Source organism: Euleptes europaea, chromosome 10 (assembly GCF_029931775.1).
Source record: "Euleptes europaea isolate rEulEur1 chromosome 10, rEulEur1.hap1, whole genome shotgun sequence".
Lineage (NCBI taxonomy): Eukaryota > Metazoa > Chordata > Lepidosauria > Squamata > Sphaerodactylidae > Euleptes > Euleptes europaea.
In genome coordinates, this window is record NC_079321.1 from 17,832,473 (window position 1) to 17,845,132 (window position 12,660).

Here is a 12,660-nt window from a genome sequence, read left to right on the forward strand (position 1 = left end):
CAGCGCGCACGCGAATCCACCAGGCGGAGGAGGAGGAGGAGGAGGAGGAGGAGGAGGAGAGACGGGGTGTGGGGGGGGGGAGAGAGCGAAGAGGCGAGCTTGATGCCTAAGGGAGTCACTCGGAGGAGGCCAGGCGAGCGGGATCGCAACTCCTCGCGGCCGCCGAGCAGCGCCGGGCGGCGGGATCGCCGGAGAGCGGCTGGCTTCGCCCGGGCGGGTCCGCCACCCCCATGGCCGGGCGGCTGCGGCCGGGGATCTGACGCCCTTCGCTGCAAGCCGCTGGACCGCTCCCCGGCCGCCGCCGCCGCGCCCAGCGATGCATCCGCTGCTCTCCGCCTGCACTTGCGTGTAAGGAGTAGGACGTCTGCGCGCCCCGCTTGCGGGAAGCGCCCGCTTGGATCCCTCCGGTTGAAAATTAAAAAATCAGGAGAGGGCGATGGTTGCTCTTCTTCCTCCCTCCCCGCAACCTTGGGCCGTCGGGTTTGCTGTGGCCAAGCCGCGACGCATGAGAGGGGGGGGGTGTTGTCTTTCAATGAACTTTTTAAACCATTGCTTCCCATCGTCTGACCTTCTGTTTTGTTTGCTTCCCTCCTCTCCAGATGTTTACATTTCTTGCTGCTGTGCATCCAGGTACAGGTAAGTGACTTTTCGACTCAACACCCCCCCCCCTTCTTCTTGGTGGGCCGGAGTGATCTTTTGCCCCGATCTTTGGAAAGCGCCCTCGTACTTCAAAGGGTACCTTTCCTCCCCCCGCCCTATTGTATAGCTTTATTCGACCTTCATAGAGCAAGTCGAGGGTCGCTTGGTGCGAGCAGGCGCTTTCCCCCCTGGCCGGGGCTTTAACTTCGTCGGTTCCAGCGGTCGCTACTAGCGCTTGAAATCAATGAGCTCCGATCGTTTCTCTGATTTCCAGTCCCCCTCCCCGCAGCTGCCGCCCCCCCCTTCCCAAATGACTACTGCTGTGTGGCGGATGCCAGTAGCCTGCATTAAAGGGATTCTCTGGAGTGCATTAGACTGGCTAATGATGTGAGAGGGAGAAATTGGCCTCCGCTTGCAAAACGCTGATTGATGCGCTTGCGAAGGATCGGCAGAAGGTTTCTCCCCTGTACGCGCTCTCGCTTTTAGAGGGATTTTTAAAGAAATTTTTTTAAAGATCCCATCCTTTGAAAACGCCAGAGCTCCTTCCTCCCGGGGGGGGGGGCGAAAGGGAGAGCGAACATGCGAGTCTATTCCCTCCCCCCCCCCCGTTCCAAGTCCAATTCCTGGTAGGGTGCAGGAAGGAATGGGAATGCTGGAAAAAGAAACTTTGCCAGGGAAGGATCCTGGCTCCCTTCTGTCTGTCTGCCTGGCTGAGATGAAGACAAGAGCTAGCGAGAGAGCCCCTAAAGCTATAGATTGGGGGAACTTTTTTTAAAAATTGGTGGTATGTTGTTGGGTGGAGCCCATCACATTATTTTCCATGACATTCGACTGTTTTGGTAAGGAGGGCGAGAGAGGGGGGGGGGAAGGGAAAGAATGTGGATTTCTTTTGCATAGTTGGAACTGGTGTAAACGCAACACGTGCGTCCTGAGACGGACCCGCCCGCGATCTTGAATATTTCAGAGTTGGCAAAAGCAGGTGCGGCGCTTCTGGAGCTCTCCGCGCTTTCTGGCTCTCCCTCCCCCCCCCCCCCCAATTGCAGTTTGTTGCCCTGGGCAGCCTTCCCTCCTGCATTGTCAAGGGGGGGCCACGATGCAGGGTCCGGGGGCTCTGCCAGCCCCCCCACCCCCAGCCGCCGCCGCCCACCTTCCCAAGGTCGCGGCTCCCAAAAAGCCTTCGCCCGGAATGCACCTGTCTGCCAGCGTTTCTGTTGCGGTCGTTTTCGTGTTGGGCAGGAACGGGTCCCGTACAAACGGATTAAAGCCTCTGAAATCCGAGCCGCCCGGCCAGCCAAAACGCCGAGCGCCGTGCCATATAGCCTTGCCTCCCTTGCAAGGAGGAGGGAGGAAAAAAAAAAAACCCCAGCTCGAGTAGGAAAAAATAACAAGGAAAAGGACCGGGGACTGCAAGAAGAGAGGTCGGATCTTCGGCTGTAAATTACTCTTGCGGTTGGAAGGAAAAGGCGTTTGCTCTCCCTGCAAACGGGGCACCCTTGGCTGCGAGAGGAGAGAGAAGGGAGAATCTCTTTCTTTCGCCCTTCCTTGTCCCTCCTTTTTTTAATTTGTGCGGCAACCGAAGTTAATCAATCCTCATCTCCCCCCCCTCTCTCTCCCCCTCCCCACTTTATCTCCCCCTCCCCTATCCCCTTGTTGCTTTTAGTGAATCAGAAGACTTTGGCTGTCTGCCTGGAAAGCACTTGCTTAAAATCTGATCTCTTACTTCGGCAGCAGCAGCCCTTACAAAACTGGGGAGGTTATTGGCATTTATACAGTTGGAGCTGTCAGGGCTTTCCAAACCAATAAAATAATGAAGAAGAAGAAGAACAAGGGGGGGGGGAAATACTTTCTGTACTTTCCTGCTATTGGAACCATACTTTATTTTAAGTGCTGATTATGCAAAATTTGTACAGAGGAGACATGACAGGCGGGTTTTCTCTGGAGGGAAAGGGAAGGGGGCAGCACAGGGGCGTGTCTCCTCCTCCTTGCTCAGGATGGTGGTGGCGATGGATAGGAATTGTCAGGATCATGGTGGCATCAGCGTGCCCGGCACTTTGCGGGAAAGGCACACCTTCCCCTGAGAAGTTTGCCATCTGAAATGGCCTGTGAAAGGGGGAAGACGAAGGAAAACAGGAAGCTCTGGGATCCAGTTCAGTTTACCCACTTGGGTGTCACGAGGAAGGGGTAAAGCCAAAGGTTTTTCATGTCCTGCCTACTAAGAGCCGCCTCCCTCCGCTGGTGGTAGCTGATGTTTTGTAGAGTCATGCTAAGCCAAAAACCAAGCAAAGCCCCTGTCCCGAGGCGCTTGCAGTTGGAAATTCCATTGGGGGGGGGGAAGGGAGGAAGATGCAGGGAAATGAGGGGAAATAACCTATGTTTAGCTCAGTTAAATGCATTTAGGTAGTTTTGGTATTGAGTGAAAATTAAGGGGTTAAGCTTCAGGGAGAAAGGTGGGTTTGGGGGAGGAATCGGAAGGAAGAGAGAGACCTCTGTGGCTTTTCCCCCTCTTCACTTTCTTCTGAGCCTGCTAGTGGGTGATTTAACAAGAGGCTGGCTATTATGGGTATTACTGTGCAAAGCCAAAACATTTGATTAGTCATACTCAAGGGCCTTCAAGTGAGTGTTTATAGTATTAAGGGGAAGGCTGGGGGGAAAAATGCAAACGTGTGAAGTTTTAAAACATCACTATTATGATTGACCATTTTGCACTTCAGTCTGTCTGGTTTTATCTGGACTGGATTACATCTCGGAGGGAAGGATTTAGCAGACTTTGGTTATAACGATCAGTTTGGGGAAGAGTTAACCTTTGGTGAGCAGACATTAATCGAAAGCATTGTTTAGGCCTAATATTTATTTAGGGTGAAATAAATGGGTTACGTCTTGCTTTCTGGGCCTGTGTGTCGTATCGGTACAAGAGATTTGGGCTGCACAGGAAGGGTTTGATCCTCAAAGCCTGTCCTCACCAATTCCCATGGGAATTATGACCAAGGCAGCATCTTAAATATTCACGGGAAGGATTTTAGCTGCTGATTGTGTTACCCAGTGGTTTATTGATCAAAATTACTTTCCCCACACGTGTTGGACTGTGATTTTGACACCCATTGGTTAATTCAGTGCTTGATCTGACTGGGAATTTCAATCGCTGCCTTTGCTACATATCCTGAAGATGGCAGGGAGGCAATTACAGTGGGTCAGATCCATCAGGGAGCTGTATAGGGCTCATTGAACTGAATGGGAAGTAGGGAGGTGCTGTTGGATTGAGCTCAGTGACCGCTGCATTTCAAAGAATGTACAAACCATTTTTTTGTTGACTTCATTTATATGCTGCCTCTCTCTTCCCTCTCTCATAATACTAGAATGCGGGGGTCATCTGCTGAAACTGGAGGGTGAGAGATTCAAAACAGATAAAAGGAAGTATTTCTTCACACAACGCATAGTTAAATTGTGGAACTCTCTGCCTCAGGATGTGGTGATGGCTGCCAACCTGGAAGGCTTTAAGAGGGGAATGGACATGTTCATGGATGAGAGGGCTATCCATGGCTACTAGTAAAAATGGATACTAGTCATGATGCATACCTATCCTCTCCAGGATCAGAGGAGCATGCCTATTATATTAGGTACTGTGAACATAGGCAGGACAATGCTGCTGCAGTTGTCTAGTTTGTGGGCTTCCTAGAGGCCCCTGGTTGGCCTCTGTGTGAACAGACTGCTGGACTTGATGGACCTTGGTCGGATCCAGCATGGCCTTTCTTATGTTCTCCCCATGGGGGATCCAAAAGCAGCATATGCTGTTCTCCACTGCTCCATTTTTTATCCTCACAACAACCCTGTGAGGTAGGTTAGACTGAGAATGTGTGACTGGCCCAAGGTCACCCAGCCAAGCCTCCATGGCAGAGTGGAATTTCAAACTTAGATCTTTGAAGAAAAAGAAGAGTTGATTAATTGCCTTTCCTTCCTCTCCCCACAACAGACACCTTGTGAGGTAGGTGGGGCTGAGAGAGTTCAGAGAGAGCTGTGACTAACCCAAGGTCACCCAGCAGGCTTCATGTGAAGGAGTAGGGAATCGAATCCAGTTCTCCAGATTAGAGTCCACTTTGAGATCCTAGTCTGACATTCAAACCACCGCACCTCACTGGTTCCATGTTATATTAGGCTGATATGAACAGAAGAAGAGCCCTGCTGGATCAGACCCCAAACTCCATCTGGCTGATTATCTTCTTGCCGATACTGGCCAACCAGATGTTTCTAGGAAGGCCCTCAAGTAGGAAACTAAGGCAAAAACCTGGCGCAGCGACTGCATTTCGAAGTTACCAGCGGTGTTGATGGCTGCATTGTCTGAAACAGAGAACTGACTGTCAGCTTCAGGATCAATAACTAGAGAGGGCTGAATAAGGAGCCAGCATGTTCTGAGGACTAGAACCTCCAGAATCAGAGATTCGTGCTCCATAGGAAGGCTTTCACTCATTCACATGTAGGTAAGGATGGAAGGTTTTAAAGATGTGGGGGCGCACAAAAGTGAAACATAACGCATGAAGCTGCCTTATACTGAATCAGACCCTTGGCCCGTCAAAGTCAGTATTGTCTACTCTGACCGGCAGTGGCTCTCCAGGGTGTCAGGCAGAGGTCTCTCACATTGCCGACTTGCCTAGTCCCTTTAAGTGGAGATGCCAGGGATTGAACCTTGGACCTTTTGCATGCCAAGCATATGCTCTACAAATTGAGCCCCAGAAGGAATTGGACTGTAACAGTACATTTGATAGGACTTGTAAGGTGAACACACATGAAGCTGCCTTATACTGAATCAGACCCCTGGTCCATCAAAGTCAGTATTGTCTACTCAGACTGGCAGCGGCTCTCCAGGGTCTCAGGCGGAGGTCTTTCACATCACCTACTTGCCTGGTCCCTTTAACTGGAGATGCCGGGGATTGAACCTGGGACCTTCTGCATGCCAAGCAGAGGCTCTACCACTGAGCCACGGCCCCTCCCCTGCAGTGCACCTGGCTGGCAGCACTGAGCTGTTTGGGGCTGCTTCTTGCTGCGGCTGACCTGCCCTGAGCCCCAGCGCCCTAGGCGATCGCCTAATGGATGGGCCAGGTCTGCTCAAGCGACTTGTAGAAGAAAAGCCAAGACGTCTACATTGGTTGCAGTGGAAACAAGGGCAACGTTACTTTCGTTTAGGTGCTGGGCGAAAATGTTCCTCTGTTACCCAGGCTTTTAACCAAGGGTTTTTTTTATCGCTTCAGTGTTTTATGGGCTGCTTCTGGCTAAAGTACCAGTTTATCTACCTGGTTTTAGGTAGCTCTGTGTGTATTATGTGCTGCTGGCTTGTTTCTTAGTGGCTTGTTTGAGTGCCTTTGGCTTGTGTTTTGGTGTCTTGTTGAATGGCTTTATGTTGTTTTTATGGCTGCATTTTTAATGGTTTTGCTTGATTGTTTTAGTTGTAAGCTGCCTGGAGCATGTATTTGAAGAGGCGGCATATAGATTTTTTATAAATAAACATAATTATAACTGAAAAATTGCATTGCGTCTTCACCATACCGAGAGCCGCTTTCAGGCCCCAATGACTACCCTTCTAGTTGGACTGAAATCGTGGGGACTTAGAGGTGGTCTACAGTATTGTCTTTGATGGCTGCAGTCCCCAGATAAAAAGCCATTGCTGAGCTTTTGACATCATTATCCCCTTGCAACTACACTTGGTGGACCAATCATAGAACATGCTTAGATGATGAAGGTGAAGTCTCTACATGGTTAGAATATGTCAGTAGATACCTTCTGGCAAGCTTTGTTCAGTTGTTGTAAAGTCTTGTTGGTACTGGTAGCCTTTGGGATACTGTGGATATTATGGCCATCCTTTGATAGACATGCATCATCAAATCCCACCCCCACTGAAAAGGAGCTGCTTCCCTTTGCTTGGGGCTGTTGATATTATGGGGCCAGGTGACTATATTGAATCGTACCTAAGGCTGGAGGAACTTCAACCAGTGTGAGAGAGGATGGACCCCTGGTCTGATCGAGCAGTGTTCTTCTTGTGTTATTAAATTAAGAGTAATATTTACTGTGTGTGTTGAGTGCTGTCAGATTGGTTCCGACTTATGAATTAATTCCATGAATTGATTACCTCCAAAATGTCTGATCATTAACATCCTTGCTCCAATCTTGCAAACTGAGAGCTGTGGCTTCTTTGAGTCAATCCATCTCCTGTTGGGTCTTCCTCTTTTCTTGCTGCCTTCAACTTTCCCTAGTATGATTGTCCTTTCCTGTGATTCTTGTCTTCTCATAATGTGACCAAAGTATGATAGCCTCAGTTTGGTCGGCTTCTAGGGAGAGTTCAGGCATGATTTGATCTAGAACCCACTTATTTGTCTTGCTGGCGGCCCACTGTGTCTGTAAAATTCTCCTCCAACACCACATTTTAAATGAATCCATTTTCTTCCTGTGAGTTTTCTTCATTGTCCAATTTTCATACCCATACATAGTAATGGGGAATAATGCGATATAGTATGAATTGTTTACTAGAAATAATATATATATATATTTGCCATAGGGACGTGAGCCTGTGTGAACTAGTGGTTAAGAGTGGTGGACTCTAATCTGGAGAACGGGGTTTGATTCCCTGCTCCTCCACATGAAGCCTGTTGGGTGACCTTGGGCCAGTCACAGTTCTCTCAGACCTCTCTCAGCCCCACCTACCTCACAAGGTGCCTGTTGTGAGGGAAGGAAGGGATTGCGACTGTAAGCCACTTTGAGACTCCTTAAGGTAGAGAAAACCAGGGTATAAAAACCAACTCGTCTTCTTCTTCTTGAGTAATGATGGCTTTTCTCTTCTTTTCCGGTCCATATGACTGTCTTAGTAGATGTCTCTACCATCACATCTCTCCCCATTTCTTTCAGATTCTTCCCTCCCCCCCACTTGATGCAAAAAGAGGTCTGGCAGTCTTAAGGTTGGATCCTATGACTTCTGCCAAGTCTGCCTCCAACAGGGAAGCTTCCTTAAATACAAAAAGGCCTTTCTCCATTGGGAAAGGTCTTTTTCCATTGAAGGAAGACTTAGTGAAAGAGAAGCATAGGATCCAACCCATTGGTTGCAATCCCAAGCACACTTAAAAAGGTAAAGGTCCCCTGTGCAAGCACCGGGTCATTCCTGACCCATGGGGTGACATCACATCCTGACGTTTACTAGGCAGACTTTGTTTGCGAAGTGGTTTGCCAGTGCCTTCCCCAGTCATCTTCCCTTTACCCCCAGCAAGCTGGGTACTCATTTTACCAACCTCGGAAAGATGGAAGGCTGAGTCAACCTTGAGCTGATTACCTGAACCTGACTCCCGTCGGGATTGAATTTGGGTCGTCGTGAGCAGAGCTTGGACTGCAGTACTGCAGTTTACCACTCTGCGCCACGGGGCTCCTTACTAGGGTGTAAACCTCACACGTGTTTAGGATTGCCAGCATGTCTTTTGGCTGAACTCTGCTTAGGTCTGTGGTTTGATAAAGATGCCCACCACGACAGGAGGTTGCCTGATATTGCTGCTAAGTATTTTATTGCCCTTGCTAGGAGCAAAGAGTGAAACCCGGAACTCCTTATCCGTAACATTTAAGTGTTGGGCAGTTGCCTGCCCTGTTTTTGAGTTGAATGGGACTGTCATGTTTGTTGATGAGGTGTGTGCCAGTTCAGTGACATGGTGAACAAGAGGACACTGTTTGGCTGGTACTGGGCCAAATTTACCATAACTAGTTCAGGGGTGGGTTAAAGTCAAGGATTTTCCTCCGTGTTTTCATACAAATGGGGGGGGGGTATGGTGGCCATACTGTTGGAGTTAGAGAACTCCCATTGGTAGGACAATGGAAGGGTTAACTAAGGGAAGTGCCAGCTTTGGCCTGATATTCTGATATCATTAACAGAAGTATAGTGTCCAGATAACGAGAAATGATGGTATCACTTTACTCTGCTCTGGTTAAACCGCACCTAGAGTATTGTGTTCAGTTTGGGGCACCACAATTTAAGAAAGATGTAGATAAAGCTGGACCGTGTCCAGACGAAGACAACAAAGATGGTGAGGGGTCTGGAGACCAAGTCCTGTGAGGAAAGGTTGAAGGAGCTGGGTATGTTTAGCCTGAAAAGGAGAAGACTGAGAGGGGATATGATAACCATCTTCAAGTACTTGAAGGGCTGTCATATAGAGGATGGTGCCGAGTTGTTTTCTGTTGCCCAAGAAGGTCCGACCAGAACCAATGGGTTAAAATTAAATCAGAAGAGTTTCCACCTAGACATTAGGAAGAATTTTCTAACAGAGGAGTTCCTCAGTGGAACAGGCTTCCTCGGGAGGTGATCAGCACTCCTTCCCTGGAGGTTTTTAAGCAGAGGCTAGACAGCCATCTGATAGCAATGCTGATTCTATGAACTTAGGCAGTTCATGAGAGGGAGGGCATCTTGGCCATCTTCTGGGCACTGGGGGTGTGTGGGGGGGAGGTAGTTGAGAATTTCCTGCATTGTGCAGTTGGTTGGACTAGATGACCCTGGTGGTCCCAACTCTATGATCCTCATCCATATGGTGTTTGCTGAAGACGCAGGCAGGCTCTCCTGACTACAGGCTGTAGCAGTTTACTCTTTAAAAAAAATTCTCCTGCCATCGTCCCTGTTCCAGAGAAAGCAATTCGGGTTTTCGCAAGACACAGCAATTTAAAATGATGATTGTGCATCCAGTCAGCTAGATGATTTAGGCTGTCTGAACAGCTGCATGCTGGACAGAGCAAGAGCGTGAGTGAGCCAGGATCTGTTTGTATTCCTGCAGCCCTGGGGACTTCCGCTGGTAGGGATGGGATTATGTAATCCCAACAACAAATGTTTGCAAATGGGAGGAACGATTTCCAGAAATACCCAGCTTGTCTTGTTGGTTGGATCAAAGTTAATGTGAAAGAAAATGGTGTGTGTGAACACCAAAGAGGCCTAAATGTCTATTCTGGATCTTGTTTGTGCTGGCTGTGTTCCTGGTTGAGACAGATTAGATGAATGGCCAGAATCTTCAGAGGTACCATACGGGATATCTGTAGATATATAGATAGGTAGATAGATAGATATATAGATAGGTCTCACCCGTAAGCATTTACTTATATATTGAATCTATGTCGTGCTTTTCTCCCCAAAGGGGACCCAAAGCAATGTACATGGTTCTTCTCTCCTCCATTTTATCCTCACAACAACTCTGTGAGGTAGGTTAGGCTGGGAGTGTCTGACTGGCCCAAGATCACCCAGTGAGCTTCCACAGCAGTGTGGGGATTCGAACCTGAGTCTCCCAGATCCTAATCTGACCCTTTAGCTGCTGCACTGCACTACTGGTGGTATGTATTACTCATAGGGCAAAAACGCATGCTCGCTTTAGCCTCCTTTATTCCCGGTTTCAGCCAGGATTCAGCCAGGATCAAACGCATATTTGGCGAAACGCATGCGTTCAATCCTGGCTAAATCCTGGCTGAAACAGGGAATAAAGGAGGAGATGACTGGCAAACCACCCCGTAAACAAAGTCTGTCTAGGAAACGTCAGGATGTGACGTCACCCCATGGGTTAGGAATGACCCGGTGCTTGCACAGGGGACCTTTACCTTTAAAGCGACCATGCGTTTTCGCCCATAGTTGTTATAGACAGTGTTTCATGTCCAAAGTGGCAAGGAGAATAAGCAGGAAGGGAAGGCTTGGCTCAAATTAAGCTCCTGACATGACCAGAATAAGTTCTTTTTTAAAAAAGAAGTGTTGGAATGATAAAAGTGTGATCGGTGGGCCAGGAATGGAATGATCAGAGGCAGCATCTTGGCTGGTGTCTTGTGGTGGCGGGACAGAGTATTTCCAGTTGAAATCTGCTTGCAGTTTGAACCGTCATTATAAAAGTTTCATGAATAGTGCAGAAATTGCACCCAATACGGAAGTCTCTGTTTAATATATTGCACAGCTCTTGTGGCTTAAAATACGTGCTGTCTGAACGTTGGCCATTTTCTTGTGGACATCTGCTCAGTGCTCCATTTTTATAATCCAGGAAGACTCATTAGGGGAATAATGATTGTGTGCCACTGAACGCAAGGGCTTCCCGAGCTTAGAGGGCTAATAACAGATTGTCTTTATGTTTTCACTCATTAGCATTAAAAATCTGGCAAACAAACAAATAAATAAACCACAACAAATTAAATGCTTCAGCGGCAATTCAAGTTACTGCACAGTAAATATTTTTTTCTTTTTAATGTTATGATAAGCTTGGCTGAATTCACAGTGGTAACATCTTCAGTGTTCTCTGATTAATGACATGCTCTCTGTTGCTCTACAGTATTGTGAAAGAGTTCTAAACCTCAAAGTGCTGTTTGGTTCAAAGTAATGGGATGTAAGCCGGTAGCGGCCAAAAGCATACATCCTAGAGGCTGGAATCCATACCACAACAGCTTCACATACTTATTTTATTTATAAAATCCATATGCTAACTTTCCACCCAATCTGGCCACTAGTAGACAGTAGCGCTGTTCACATGTTTACAGTGAACCCACATACATCCTGCCTTTACAGTGGTAGAGCAACTGCTTGGCATGCAGAAGGTCCCAGGTTCAGTCCCCAGCATCTCCAGTTAAAAGGACTAGGCGAGTAGGTGATGTCAAAGACCTCTGCCTGAGACCCTGGAGTGCCGCTGCTGGTCTGAGCAGACAATACTTACTTTGATAGACCAAGGGTCTGATTCAGTATAAGGCAGCCTCATGTGTGTTCATGTGTACATATGTTTGTAAGAAAGAGTGAAACTAGGGATCAATACCTGGATAAATGTGGGATGTTATTTTTTAACTCTGCACAGACTGAATAAAATTTACAGTTCAGTTTAAATGCCACTAAAGTTGATTTTATGTGTGTATGGCAAGGTTGCAAAGTCTGCATAAGATCCTGGAGGTATAGAAATGGAACAACTCATGAAATGACCACATTTATTTTATTATTTTTAAAACTGACTATCTTCCTACAAATTAGCGCTGCAATGAGTCATAGACTTGAGATTTGGCTACATCATTTTCTAGCCGATGCAGTCAAAAATTCAACATTTTATGGCAAACCTTTTAATGGATGAACCGTCAAAATTCCAAAGAACTGGAGCACGGTCCCCTCCTGATAGTTCAGTGAGAATATGGGGTACTTGAAATAGAAAAATTGACTAATCTGGCATAATTGTGGAAAGGACAGAGAGTCCAATAGTGTTTATGTTAACAAGTGGGCATTGGTTTTGAATGACTGGAACAATTTGTATGGTGATGTTTTCATTTTGTGTTTTTATGAATCATGAGAACAATGAACCGGATTTTAGCTAGTCAAAATGCTAATTCATGCTCATCTTTGATCTTGCTATGGTTTGATGGGCCACCCCTCCCCCCCTTAAGGAGGCTCTCTAAGTTAAAATCTGAGACTCCTTCTTTTCAGGTTGAATTCACTCTTGTGCTGCAGTCACATACTCGCCAAACCTGATTACAAAATGAGCCTATTGGTTAAGGCAACATCAGGAATCCATTTGGGTTCTGCTGTTAAATGCACGCACACGGTAAGGACTATCCCGGTCCCTAGCGGGCCAGGTGCAACCGGAATACAGCTGACTACCTGATCCTCTCCTAAGAAATGCCGGAGAGATCCGATATCTAAGGAAATTACAGACTGTCTGAGACTGCCTGAACGACCTCCTTATTGACATTCAGTGGCATCACCTTAGGCTGAAGAGGAACATAAAAGGAAAGAGCTTAGACTGTCATGGTCTGAGTGTTTTTCTTTGTGGTAGTTCCTTCCAGTGATCAGAGTCTAGGAAGAAGTGGGGGCGGGTGGGGGGCGGGTGCATACTTTTCTGTCCTTGTTCAGGAAGGAGGCTTCCACTTGTGAGAACTCCAGAAGCTATCCTGTTTTTGCTTCTTTTTGAAAGTTTGGCATTCCCCTCCCCATTTAATCTGTGGTGGGTCCCCCCGACCCCAGCATTACCGCTCCATATATTTCACAAAGGGGGGAAAAGTCAGATACGCCTCCAT

The 12,660-nt window shown here is 47.6% G+C and overlaps 1 protein-coding gene across 1 annotated transcript in view; it reads left to right on the plus strand.

Moving 5' to 3' along the window:
• The first annotated feature begins 310 nt into the window (after positions 1-310).
• FGF18 (fibroblast growth factor 18) overlaps positions 311-12,660 on the plus strand; it is a 115,742-nt gene continuing 103,392 nt past the window's right edge. Inside the window, exons 1-2 of the mRNA XM_056856395.1 lie at positions 311-348; positions 600-636. Coding sequence (XP_056712373.1) covers positions 317-348; positions 600-636 — 69 coding nt within the window. The 5' untranslated portion in view covers positions 311-316. The remainder of the gene's footprint in view (positions 349-599; positions 637-12,660) is intronic.